Source organism: Gallinula chloropus (genome assembly GCF_964237585.1).
Source record: "Gallinula chloropus genome assembly, chromosome: 1".
Lineage (NCBI taxonomy): Eukaryota > Metazoa > Chordata > Aves > Gruiformes > Rallidae > Gallinula > Gallinula chloropus.
Genome location: NC_140085.1, coordinates 105,602,774 through 105,615,882, shown reverse-complemented (window position 1 = coordinate 105,615,882; position 13,109 = coordinate 105,602,774). Strand labels below are relative to the sequence as shown.

At 40.1% G+C, this 13,109-nt stretch overlaps 1 protein-coding gene across 1 annotated transcript in view; it reads left to right on the top strand.

Moving 5' to 3' along the window:
- Positions 1–13,109, top strand: part of ROBO2 (roundabout guidance receptor 2) — a gene marked incomplete at its 5' end in the record, with an annotated part of 461,552 nt that overhangs the window by 295,856 nt on the left and 152,587 nt on the right. Inside the window, one exon of the mRNA XM_084279241.1 lies at positions 11,807–11,964. Coding sequence (XP_084135367.1) covers positions 11,807–11,964 — 158 coding nt within the window. The remainder of the gene's footprint in view (positions 1–11,806; positions 11,965–13,109) is intronic.

The following is a 13,109-nucleotide window of genomic DNA, read 5'->3' as shown; positions in this document are numbered from 1 at the left end:
ACGAATTTAGGACAAGGGGCAACGGCTGCAAGTTGGAGCACAGGAAATTCCGCACCGACATGCAGAAGAACTTTTTCACAGTGAGCGTGACAGAGCCCTGGGACAGGCTGCCCAGGAAGGTGGTGGAGTCTCCTTCTCCGGAGAAGCTTCTGGACATTTAAAGCTTTCTTGAGTTTCAGTAAAATGTTTATCTTCAGCACCCCACTGTTGTGGGTGAAAGAGCATTCTAGCAAGTGTCTGTTTGAGAGAGGAAAATCATGAGCTGTGTTTAGCAACTAGACCTGTTGGACTTCCTTCACTCCTCCATGTGCCAGATCCAAAGACATGTCCTGGGAGTGGCCATTCTGATTGCTGAGCTTCAAAATGCAAAGGTGAACCTGCAGACCTAAGATGCAAGGATGATTCCTTACAACAGAAGTCAGGGTAGTAGTGGCATTTGAAAAGGAAGTCTAATTTGTACCTTGGATTGAATAGGTGCTCAAAAGGAACTGCAAAGAAGAGCTATTAAGCGGGTAATAAATTCTGGAAGTGACAGGAAGAAAGCAAAGTGCCACTGAATGTGTAATTATGAGCCACATTTTGCTAAACTTCCATTTGTTCATCAGCAGAAGTGTTTCCATCTCTTCTGAGTTGTTTCCAGCTGATCCATCTGTTGCTAAGTAAGGAAGGAAGCTCTGATGAACAGAATGAAATTGTAAAAATCAAACACGTACCAACTATTGGCTGAGCATTGTTTGGCACCCCACGTTTTCTCCCCCAGAAGCTCACCTCTTTGTATGAACGTGGCAGCACAGCCAGACATGTGGAAGTCTTCAGAGAGAAACTGAAAATGTTCCGCACCTACATCTGGAATTGTTCAGAAAAGGAGGATCAGAGCTACAGAGGTCCTCCTCAAGGGAGAGTTTAATTCAATTTGCCTTAATTGAAGCTGCACAAGCAAACTACAGAATGTTTCCAGTTCTCCTGGTCTCAGAGAAATCCCACGGCATGCACTGGTTATACAAGCTATTGTATTTTATATATTCTTTATTCTAAATATAGGGAAGCATAATGCATAGTTTAACAATACATTTTCCTTGGTGGAAAGTCTGGTTTAAGTAGTACTATTCTCTCCTGGCCACTTATTTCCTCCACTTGTCATTCTCTCGCCTTGCCTATGGATCCGGGCTGTGAACTGGGTCACTGGAGTGATCTGGGTGGAAAAGTCTTCAATCAGGAGATTAATTTCATTTATTTATTTATTTTAATTTCTAACTGGCATGGAAGAAAATGTTTGTACTACTTGGTCCAAAATCCATCCCAGGTGAATACTGTGGCAGGCTAAAAATCCCCTCCATCCAATCCTGTCTAGTCTAGTAATCTGATCTGCCTATTTCAATATTAGACTTTGTCTGTCGTATGGTGCTTGAATACTTTATCTTGTCCATATAGCCTCTTGTTTTCTAATGCAATTGAAGAATGACAGTAACTATATAAATGCACACAAATTAAATCTTTTGTGAGAGCTACAGGCACAGGTACTGTGCGTCTAGTTAAACTCCATGCTAAGGAGGAGTGAAATTAATGGCTTCAATGTGCCGGGAGGTTCCCATTTAAAATAATACCTATTTCAATATTTATTTATGAAATGTGCCTGTGCTGGAATAGATGCTTTGTTAAGCTAGTGGTTTAGGTACAAAAAGCCAGAGGAAGAGGAAAGACTATAAAATGATTTTATGTGGTATTAACAGAGGCCTTTCAGGTACTGAAACGGAATGTGAGCCCTTCATCTCAAAGCTGCTCTGGCTGTTCGGAAACACACCTACTACAGGCTGTTTTACAGCCACCTCTCAGTTTGTTTCATCCTACAATCTGGGGTAAACAATGTTTTGAGTTGTGTGATTTGCCAGCTTACTTTTAAAGCCATCAGCAGAGGCGTAGTCACCCGGATGTTCTCTTGCACTGAACTACCAGAGGAATATTCAGCACCAAGGGTCTGGAAGGGCATGTGGCATGCTGGGGATTTATGGTGTTCTAGTTTTATTGTACTATTCATTTTTCTATTACGCAAAATTTCTTGTACAGGAAGTAACACTTTGGAAAAAGGGTATTAATTAGGTAAAAAAGGGATTGGTTCACCTTTACTGCAATTCAAAACATTATGCTACTACATTTTCAGCAGTATGTCTGGGAGGTGGTGTAACCGCTCTGCTGAAGGTCATTGTGAGTCTCAGACACAGCATAGTGTGACTGGAGGGTGAAGCTGGACACCCCAGTTCTGGTCTCCCTCTGGGTGCCGAAGCTTGCCTTTCAAAATTGTTGCTTCAGGCTATTACAGTACGGTTGGTCTTTGCTCCTGCTTCTTTAATTTTTTTCTTTCCTCTCGCATGATGTAGTGAATAATAATGAGGGCAATGTGAACTCCTATCTTCCTTTTCTCTTTTGAAAATAAGTGGGAGAGTTCTATTTCATATTGTCCGGAAGTAATTCCTTCTGCTATTTGAGCCGATCAAAACTGCAAAAGATTTCCTGCAAATTACACTGCTCGTTTCTTTGTTTTGTATAAAATCACAAATCTTGGGCTTCCTTTCTGTGCTTACACTGCACAAAAACTACTGCTTTATCTAGTTGTTTGTGGATCATTTCCTAGTGTTTAGCTTGTTGGCAGAACGCAAATTGTTCTCTCCTAAGAGCATTTAATACAGGGTCTACATATCACATTGCTCTTTCATTTCTTTAGAGCTCTGGAAACTTAAATTCATTTTGCAGAATGATTTGATGACAAGTGACAGATAAATTATTTTGCATTCTTCAAGATAAACCAGAAAAAATGTCATCTAACATTTTTGGTCAGTTGTTAGATTTGCAAGGAGCCTTTTATGAAAGAAGTATTCAACAGTGAAATGTCAAAAAAAACCCCAACAATTGAACACTATAGGAAAAAAAATATTTTTATTGCCTCAGAAAAGGTGGAGCTGGAATTTTAACAAGCAATATCTGGAAAATTCATCCTCGCTTTTTTAACTTATCATGGAGTATTAAAATAACATTAAATTAAAATAATATGTAGTCCTAAGTGGTAGAGGAGGTTTTGGGAGGTTTGCTGTAAATTCTTGGAGAGGGGATGCCAAATATGGTTGGAGTGGTGAGCACACACCTGTGACTCGGAGTCTTCTGGTGCCCCACTCCCTGTATATGTAGTTCTTCCTTATTTTTCACCACCTTAAAATGACCTGGCATGTCTCAGTGACAGCTGTGCAAAGCCATGGTTTATGCAGTTTCCAGTCATGATTTGCTGGGACAAATGGTAAAAAAAGTGAAAACAGTGAAGCCCTTTAGAAGGTTAACAATTAAAGAAGGTATGCTGGGGTCAAGTCCAGCAGGAAACACCACTGCTGAGCCTGTCCTGTTTGTGGGACAGAGGATATGAGGCCAGCCAGGCCTCCAGAGCACGCCTATTTGAGTGGCATCTGGCAAGCACCCCAAAATGGCCTATTGACTTGAGGACAGTCTGCAGGATGGGAAATGAGGTATTCAAGAAGCAGCAGACGGCTCCCACTAGTCCTGCACACCAGCTGTGGGTGCATCTCCTGCTCCGTATCTGATGAAGTGTAGCTGCACAGTCCCCTTGCGACAGAGTTACGAAAGCTTGTCAGGAAATACCTGCCTTGCCATGTTCGCTTGGATTCCTCATTTCAATCCCGACTTCTGAAGGGAACAATGCAAAAGCCCTGACCAAGAAAAAATAAAATAATCCTGCTCGCTAAAACCTGAACAGATGAGTTTTAGCTTGTAATTAACAGATAAAGCCTGATAGAGACCAGGGTTAGGGGAGGAGGTCAGGGGATGGAAGGAAGAGAATTCCTACATTGGGCAACAGCCTATCTTGTTTGATGTTTTGCCTAATGTGGCTAAAGTGTAGCAGTAATGTGGCAGTGACCCCCTGCCAAGATGCGAAAGCATCCCAGCTGTTGTGTATGTGTTGTGCATGTGTACACAAGAAGTTTATTAGAGGCTATTCACACTTCAGTGGAGCTTGGAGATTGCAGTCAGTATTATATTGGTTAAATGAAGCATATAACGTTCTATATTTCTCACACAAGAAATATTCGTTCATTTGTATTCATTTTCATGATTCTCATCTGTTCCTACTCCTTTGTTTTACTGAGGGTTCGTGTACATTTTAGGTGTTTTGGCGGGGTTTGAACTGTAAGCCCAGGGGACTGAAGCAGCTAAAGTGTTTGCAGGAGAACCAACTGCAGTCTGGAAACTGGAAAAAATAGAATTGCTCAGTGCTGTGTTAAACTCTAGGTAGCATTCATTAGGTTGAGCACAGTGCTGCAGGTAGCTGGCAGTGCTACTTTTGTACTCACAATAGTAAACCTGTATGCTATTATGCTGTGGTTTTTGAACTTCCTAATTAAATCTGTACTTTCTGGGGAATCTCTGCTATACTCCGTATCTACACTGCAGTCCCTGTTTGCTCTTCTGAAGCACTCAGTGGAAAACTCCTACCTGAATTTCATTCATGTATCTCTGACAGTAACATTTTGGGCTTTTTTGGATGCTATCACATTTGAAAACTGATTATATATTTCTAATTCCTTTAAGTTTGGGGTGATTGTTTAGTTTAGTTTAGTTTTGTTTTGTTTTGTTTTGTTTTGTTTTGTTTTATTTTTGCTTATTGGAGCCTAAGAATAGCTGTACTGCAGGAGAACAAAGGTTTATCTACTCGGGTCTATCCTTTTTCTGACAGTAGCCTATGAGGGATTCTGGAGGATTGCCTCTTTTACCAAATATGATCCTCCCTACTGCATTGCTCAGAGAGGAGCATAGTTGATGTGATTTGAAGAGTACTTTAGTGATTTGGGGGAAACAAGTTCCATATTCTTGCTGCAAAGAAAATATAGGAGTGAAAAAACACTAACTCAGCTGTGATGTGTTATTTGTTGAAGCTGTGCTTGGTTCCACATCCGATGTTCACATTAGTTGGGAAAAAATTCATTACTTGTCCATTATTTTTTAATATGTAGTCCATTATATGTGAAGGGCATGTAAAAGCTAACATCAGACTTGAGTTCAAAGGGTTAGTAAATAACTATTAAATATGATTCAAGTGGTTCCTTGTTAAATCTTAAAACTTGAACAGACTGTGCACAGTTTTCAAAATTTGTCATTTGTAATTGTGGCACCAGCTCTTCTAGAAAGTCTCTGAACTTGGAAGCAAGCAATAAGGCTTTTAGTTGCAGTGAGATAAACCCCTGGAAAGCATATCTCTTTTTTGCATTAGCAATCTGTGCAGTGCATTCATCGAGAGTGATTACGCTTTAAGAATAAGAAAAAAAGAAATCTGCTCTGTAGCCTAAAGAATGTTTTTCAACATATTAGGTTGTATAGCTTTAGATTTCTGAAATTACTTAAATGTGGTCTTCGGGATATTTGCATTCACAAAGAATACTTGGTTATGATTATTGCTTCCCTTTGCCTTTCTTGACTGTCAAAACACAGTGATGCTTTTGAAGATTTATGGCAGATGGGTAATGAGATTGCTGACTGTTAACTGCAGCATTCAGAATTTGTTGGTGGAAGGAGGCGGGAGTTTAAAAAAGAGAGAAGGTTATAGGGGCTTCATTACAATGAAGACAGGTGATAGAACTTTGTTTTCAATCAGGAAGCTTAAACATAAATATGTTCCAAATTAGAAAAATCTCCACTCTTCGTTCCTCAAATAAAATATTTCAGAAAAAAAAATACAGAGATGTCAGATTGCATTCAAGTGAGCACAATGAATCATAAGAAAGGCAAGGACATTACACAGTTTTTCAGTAAGTGTATTCAGGCTGTATTGTATGTGCTTAATTCAGCACAAATCATAAGCTAATGTCTGCGGTGACTATCACTTGTATACCTATGTAATTGTGTAAGAGGAAAATAGGTCGTCAGTGCCTTTAATTGGGTTAACTGTTAACAAAAGATTTCAAAGCCTGGCTCTTGTAGTGTTTGCTGAAAATAAGAGAGGAAAAAATCTCTATCTTTTTTCCTGACCTTTATGCAGCTAGTTGGGGTACCCCTCAGACTGAAATTCAGAGAGAAAAAAAACAGCCATCTCCAATTGACTCCATTTGAAATGTCTACTTACTTGTCAGTGTCTGTTCTTGCACCTGATTTCTAACACTGTAATTCTTTATTCACCTGGTTTAACAGATGCTGTGTTTAGAAGCAACAGTTTCCATTTCACTTCTTGACATTAATGCTCATCACAAAGTCCAAATTCTGTAAATGTCTGTATCTGTAAGTATGAGTTGGAAGTTTCACAGGTTGTGTCAGAATGGAGTGTTTTTTTCCAGATTGGTCTGGTCTTTGCTGAGACCTGACAATAAAGACCAGACCACCTTTAACTGTAAATAATGAGTAGGTTCTTGAGCTCAGAAGCACAAGAAATACTGAATGAGGAAAAGGGATGAAGCCAAATAAAGTTGCCAAATCTTCAAGGAAGAGGATATCTTTTTCTTTTTTTTTTCCCTATGATGTAGGTACCTCCTTGCTGCTTTCTTCCTCACTTTGATTTCAAGGGACCTTATTAATAAATAACTTATTGTTGAGGCTACTGGCCTCTTTGAAAATATCATAACACCTCGAAAAATTACTCTCTTGTGTTTGGGGCCTCTTTTTAGAGTCAACTCTGAACATTTTGAGTCTTGGTAAATTAGCTACCATTCATGTCTCCTAGGCAATATCTGTATCAGGAGATAGGCAAAGGAAGAGAAAAACAACGGGGGAAAAAAACCCACCTATAGTTCATTAAAATAGTTTTTAAAATTTGAAAATATGGCAGCTTTTCCCAGGCAGAACATATGCAGAAGGAGTTCAGGAATTCCCTGGAAGTCTTGCCTAGGACTGTTGCCTAGGTTGCAGGGTGGGTTTTATTCCTAAATTGTCCTTATGAAATGTTACAGAGGCAATTGCTGAAATGAAGAGGTAGGGCAGCAGCATCCTCAAACAAAGCATATTATTATTCTTCATGAGGAAGGTTGTTTGTGACCCCTTTTTTTTTTCTGTCACCTCATTTCAGCAGGTAGTGCCAGCTTGCTCAGGGACCATTTCAGTAGATCATAGACATTAGTCAAGTACTAAAATACCCCCCTGCACTGTACACTGCCTAAAGTATAATCATCCTTTTATCTGTCCACTGCATGACATCTGGGCAGTTATTTGACGTAATAATTCATGTTGATTGTGTGTATCAGTATGTATCAGAGGAGAGAAGTACCAAAGATATGGTGGAGAGATGAGGATTTAGGAAATGCCTGTGGGGCAGTACCTGGGATCAGGGGACACCTACCTCTGCGTGGCAGGTGACCAACCTGCCACCAATGTGGCTGTGTAAAATCTTTATATGAGAGTAATATTATCCTGAGATAAGCATAATAGGATAAGAAGGGGAAGATAAACTACCAGGACCCAAGTTGGAGAAGCACATTAATATTTACTGGATATCTCTTTATACCCTCTAGTCAGCATGACAGATGTAGCTGTGTTTTAAGACATTATCATTCATTGAAAAAGGCAAAAAAGATAGTCTTTCACTCCCTCCCATCCCCAGTAATCTCAGATGTTCGCCATGCATGCCGGGGGGGAGGAGGTGGAGAGCCAAGTGCTGGTGGGAGAAGAATGCAATTATCCCAAAGCCTCCTGACGGGCATCCACTCCTTCCTTCCAGCTTAGCTGCTCTGACCAGAGGCGAGGGACTCATGGGACATGGACCAGATTGAAAAAGTGGAAGCAGACAGATGGTTATTTGTAATCATCATGTAAATGTAAATCCTATAAAAATGTTTTCTTTCTAAGGGCCTGAAAGCTGTTGTAGTGGAAAGCAGGATTAAGGCATGGATCTCTAGCCTAGAATAATTTTGACCCTGCCACCTTCCCTCCTACCCCATAAACGTGGTGGCTTTATCTGCACTTCCTTTAAACACATTGCTGGAACCTTGGTTGAGGAAATTAATTGGGTTGCCCTGTAATTCCCTGGGTTTATGAGCATCAGTTAGACTGAGGCCTGGATTTGGGCCGAAGGTGGCAGGTGCCAGTAAGCAGTTGCCTTGATAGCGGAGACTTCTTTTTGCCTGGCTGTGGCAGGTGTGCAGCCTGTGCCCATGTAGCACGGTGCCGCCCTTGCTCGGTGTGCTTGCTTCCCGCCATGATGCTCATGGGTGCCTGTACACCGCCTTGTGGTGGCTCTTGTTCGAGCAGCATCAGCTTGTTTGAGCAACAAAGCAGCTGATTAAACTTTAATTAACTTTTGTCCACAGCACCACTGTAGCCCAAATGTACGATTTAGCTTGCCTTTCCATCTCTGGTCCACCAGTGCCTGTGCAGATAGTGAGGTGTAGCTATACAGGAGCTTTTGTCCTTTCAGGGTGTTGCCTCTCAAAACGTTGAGTGTGTTTGCACTGCCACCGGGCCTGCAGAGGGGAACAGCTCCCTTTCGCGTTGCTGTCACTGCCATTGCACCACTGTCCCAGAGTGGGTAGGCAAGATGAGATGCCGGCCATCCTTCTCTTTGGCAGCCCTTGTTAAACAAAGGGCAACACCCGTGCTCTCACAAAGGGAGCTACATAACCAATATTAAAGTTGGAATAAAGCAAAATAAGAATATGGGATGAGGAAGCTGAACCTAATGGCAACATTTCACCACTTGTGTTGAATTTTTAAAATGTATTTGTGCCCTGCCAAGAGGGCCCTGAGGTGGGCTGGCTTCTGAAGTGAACGAAAGCCTCTTGCCAGTGTGTGCAGATCTGCTCAGGCAAACTAACAGTTATTTGGAAGTACCCAGCAATCGTGGATAATTGGCTGAGGAATATTCTGCAGCTCTCAACCATTTTTCTGTTTTCACAGATGATTGTGCCATTAGATATGGTGAATGCACTAAGCTGTGCTGTAACTTTTCCATTTACTGTGCTAATAAGTGTGAACTCAACTTCCAGTTGATGTTCCTTTCTTCTGTGTTTCTCTGTGCTGCTGGAGTGGGACAGCCAAGCTTGCCAGCGCACGCCCTGATCTCCTCTGCACACTCCCTTCTTCTGGCCTCATTCTTCTCTTTCTCGGAGTTAAGTTTGGATGTGCTGGGATGGCTGTGCTGATCAGATTAATGTCAGTGCTTTGTTTTGTCGTTGTTACATTACATTAAAAGCACTGTACGCAGGAATGGCATCCTATGCCCTCTGCTCTTTACCTTGTTTTTCTTTCTGCTTTTATTCTTATTATTTTTCTTCCTTTACCTGGCTATTCCCCCTCCCCCCACCCCTTCTCCTTAAACTTACAGTGTTCCCCCTCTTCCTCTCTGAATTGTTTTCTCTCTTTAATTTATATTCCACACATTTTTCTCTTATCTTTCTCTTTCTGTACCTGCTTTATTTTTTTCCCTATTTCATTTTTCTCCAACCATTTTTGTTTTTCTCCAAAACACATAATACTTTAGATGGAAATGGTGAGATACATCTATTCAAGATTCACATATGTGCTGAGGTACAGAGTAAGATTAAGCAAACCCCGTAGCATCAATTTTGTCTTCCATTCAAGCCAGATTTGCAGTAAGACTTGGGTAAAGGAATGTGATAAAATCAAATCACCTCTTAGCCTTATATTCTCAAACTGATTGGAACCTTACACGGTTGCTGGGATGATTCAGAGAAAGTTAATGTAATTTACTGTGTATCACCCCAAGAAACTCTATTTGTCAGCTTCATATAGCAGTGTGAAATGTTAAGGAAAATGCTTTCCTTAATATTGCTGCCAGGAGCTGGGAGTCAGGAGTATAAAGTCATTATGTTATGGGATCTGCTGATTTCTGGGGATTTTCCACTGATGGATTTACACTGAAGTTCTGTAAGTGTACAAAAAATAAAGCCAGTAGCAATTAATATTTATTTTGTGTGTAATAATACTGGAAGAAGTTGTTTACCTATTTACCAGTTATGTGAAAAAGGACATGGCATTACTTAGAAGTATTTTTTTCTTTCTGTGTATGATGACAGAGACACGTGAAGATGCTTCCTGAAATAGGTGACTCTGTAAGACTTTTTTTTTTTCTGGTTCTTTCTCTGAAATTGCTGTGGTTTCAGCTTTCTTGGCTTTGCAAAATGTTTCAGTGCCAAGTAGTCAGCAGCCCATGATGTTCAGCGTACTGTTTCTGTATTGTGCATTGCATAAGTTGCTCCTTCCATTTGATCTTAAGCTCTATAAATTCCATTTCTGTCAATTTAATTGTTGTGAATCAAAAGTGTGTGAGTGATTTGTACTAACCAGAAATATTTTGGCATTGAGTCTTTTGCTAAATTATCTGTTGGGGAAAAAATGTATCAGTTGGGTGTGTCACCTAGGAAGACTACAGGTTCTTATCAGAACTGCATTTGTTGCCAGCTGTGTCCTGTCACTTTTATTTTATGCTTCAAGAGCAAGGCTGAAATAATCACTCTTTTTTATTGTGCTAGAAAAGGAATTAACTTCCAATTAATTCCCTCCTTCCTCTGGGATCTACCTGTGTATCCCAAAATGGGGAACAATGAAAGTTACCTCTGATGTCATTTTGAGTGCCACATATATACAGCTTGCTCACCTTAGCCCATTCAGAGACCAATTCTTGTATGTATTAATCATATTTTCTTCTGGCTTATTAGAGAACAGAAAAATATTCAGTTCTAAATGTTAAAATGGGGCACATTTTATTAACATTGAAAGCAGTAAATTATCTCTGCTTATGAAACGAGACTGAGCAATTTCTGCTGAACTCTTCCTGACTTGCCCCTTCACTAGGATACGGTGTTTTCTAATTTCTCAGAGGGCCCTGGTTCCATTAAGGGCGAGAACTGTTTTAAAGCTGTAATGAAAGCCAAACGTAGCTGAAATTCAAGGAGGGGAAATGCCCTAAATTCTATTTCAGTAGCTCATCTAGAGCTATTTTCAGTTTTATGTTTATAAGAATGTCAACCTAGAGACTAGGACACACATGGAAGAATAACGATGAAGTGGATATCATTTTAACGCAGTGAAGCCAGCTAGTTGGACCTAATCCTTCTTTTTAGAAGCTTGATTTGCATAAGAAGCTGTGTTGCCTAATTTAGTTCTCAAAGAGCTTGGTGATTTAAATGTTCTTTCCTTTCAATGTCATGGGACAGCACTGGTCAAAGTCGCAGAAATATTAGAAGTATCAAAAAAAGAAGGAATGAATAATGTGCTGGAAATGCACTATCAACAACTTGATTTCTCTGGCACCTTTCAAAGCTGGTGATCATTTCAAAATGTATTAGCAGTAATGATAATAACAGTAATAATAACAATATCAAGGTGTAACTCTGCAATTCAGTATCAGTTGTGTCACTTCTTTACCTGGATTACACTGAAGTTGGAGATCCAGGCAAGCCAGGTATTCAGCATGTTGTTTTCTGTTATGAAAAGAATTCAACATCAAACCAGCAAAGTTCCTTTTCCAAGGATGAGAAGTGATCCAGTCAAGGTTAAAAAGAGCAATGTGTGCTACAGATTTTTCTTATTTAAATGCAGAACAGTGTTCTTATCTAGAGAAAAAAAAAAAAAACAAGGAAAAAACCACATGTATGTGTAATCTGCCTCTATTGGATAAAAAGTCATGCCTGGCCATCTTCCTTTGTGAGATCTTTTATAACAAATGTAAGATGCAAAGCCATCACCTAATAAAGCTTGAGACTTGTTTGTTTGTTTAATATTTATGTATCTGCATGTATTTTTTCCTCCCACTTACAATGTCATCACTTTCAGTAATTTTTCTTCTTTCCCTCATTTATTGCATTAGTGCTACGGGATGACTTCCGCCAAAACCCAACAGATGTTGTGGTGGCAGCTGGAGAGCCTGCCATATTGGAGTGCCAGCCACCTCGTGGACACCCTGAGCCTACCATCTTCTGGAAGAAAGATAAAGTCCTTATTGATGACAGAGAAGAGCGGATCAGTGTGAGTAGAAATCGGGTGGTTGTCTATAGACAGGGGGCCTACACTGAAACCCCACAGCTAGGTGCACCAGAACTTGGTATCTCTGACACCTTTCCGGTAGAGACTTATCATTACTCTTGGCAGTTTGCCTCTCTGAGCTTTCCTAAATGAGGCGGGTAATGTTTATGCTTTCCAGTTTGAGTGTCCAACTTGAACTTTCTCAAGGCTTGATTTGTATAACAGAGGTCTGTAAGAGCTGTAGATTTGGTGATGTAAGGTGCTCTCTTAGATGGGGAGCTCAGTGCATGTCTTCAACCAGTTTGGCCTTACTGTTTCTACATTTCAGTTCACTGAAATGAAACCTGACTTCAGTGAAATGAGAATATCAGACCTTAAATCAGTAGCGTCCGTGAGGTGCACAGATACTCTGCAAGAAAAAAGAACCAGCAGCTGTATTTACTGTAGTAATTGGGATGTGCATTCTTAATGAAGGCTGTGAAGCTATACTATAAAGAATGATTGCTCCTGAGTAGGAATACATGTTGAGTAAATGAGTAACACTGGCTGAGTTTTGTGACAGTTGATTCCATGTATTGAATGATAAGGAATCCACCAGAAATACATAACTTATAAAGTAATTATAAATTATATCATGGTATGTACATGCAAATGGTATAAATTAAGGGAGCATGGACATATTTCATTCCTAATTCTTAAATGCTTAGCTTTTCACTATTAGTATTCCTTAAGTAAAGTTTTATGTTGTATATGTAACTCATTCAGTGCTGACCTTATTCAATATGGAAGTACTATGAGGAAATTTGTTTGTTGCTTTGAGTCTGTAAGGAAGAATTTCAAGCTAAACAATCTAAGGAGTTGTTATTTTTTGGGCCAGGCTGTCTCTGCTAGGGTCTACTCAAGAGTAGAGGAAGGAAGAGTCACAGGGAACTGGTTATCATTCCCTGAGCCTCAACTTTCTTTGGGCAATATTTTTAGCTTATTCTGAAGCGCACTGATGTCTAACTTTTGTCACTGTCTGTGACTTCACAAGCTGCAAATTTACTTTCTTTCTACTACCCTGGTCTTTCACTCTGCAAGAACCCTTTGTAGCCAGGAAATGGTTAAGTCTTATAGAAGTCAGTTTGAATTCTCTATTTGGGCTAGAT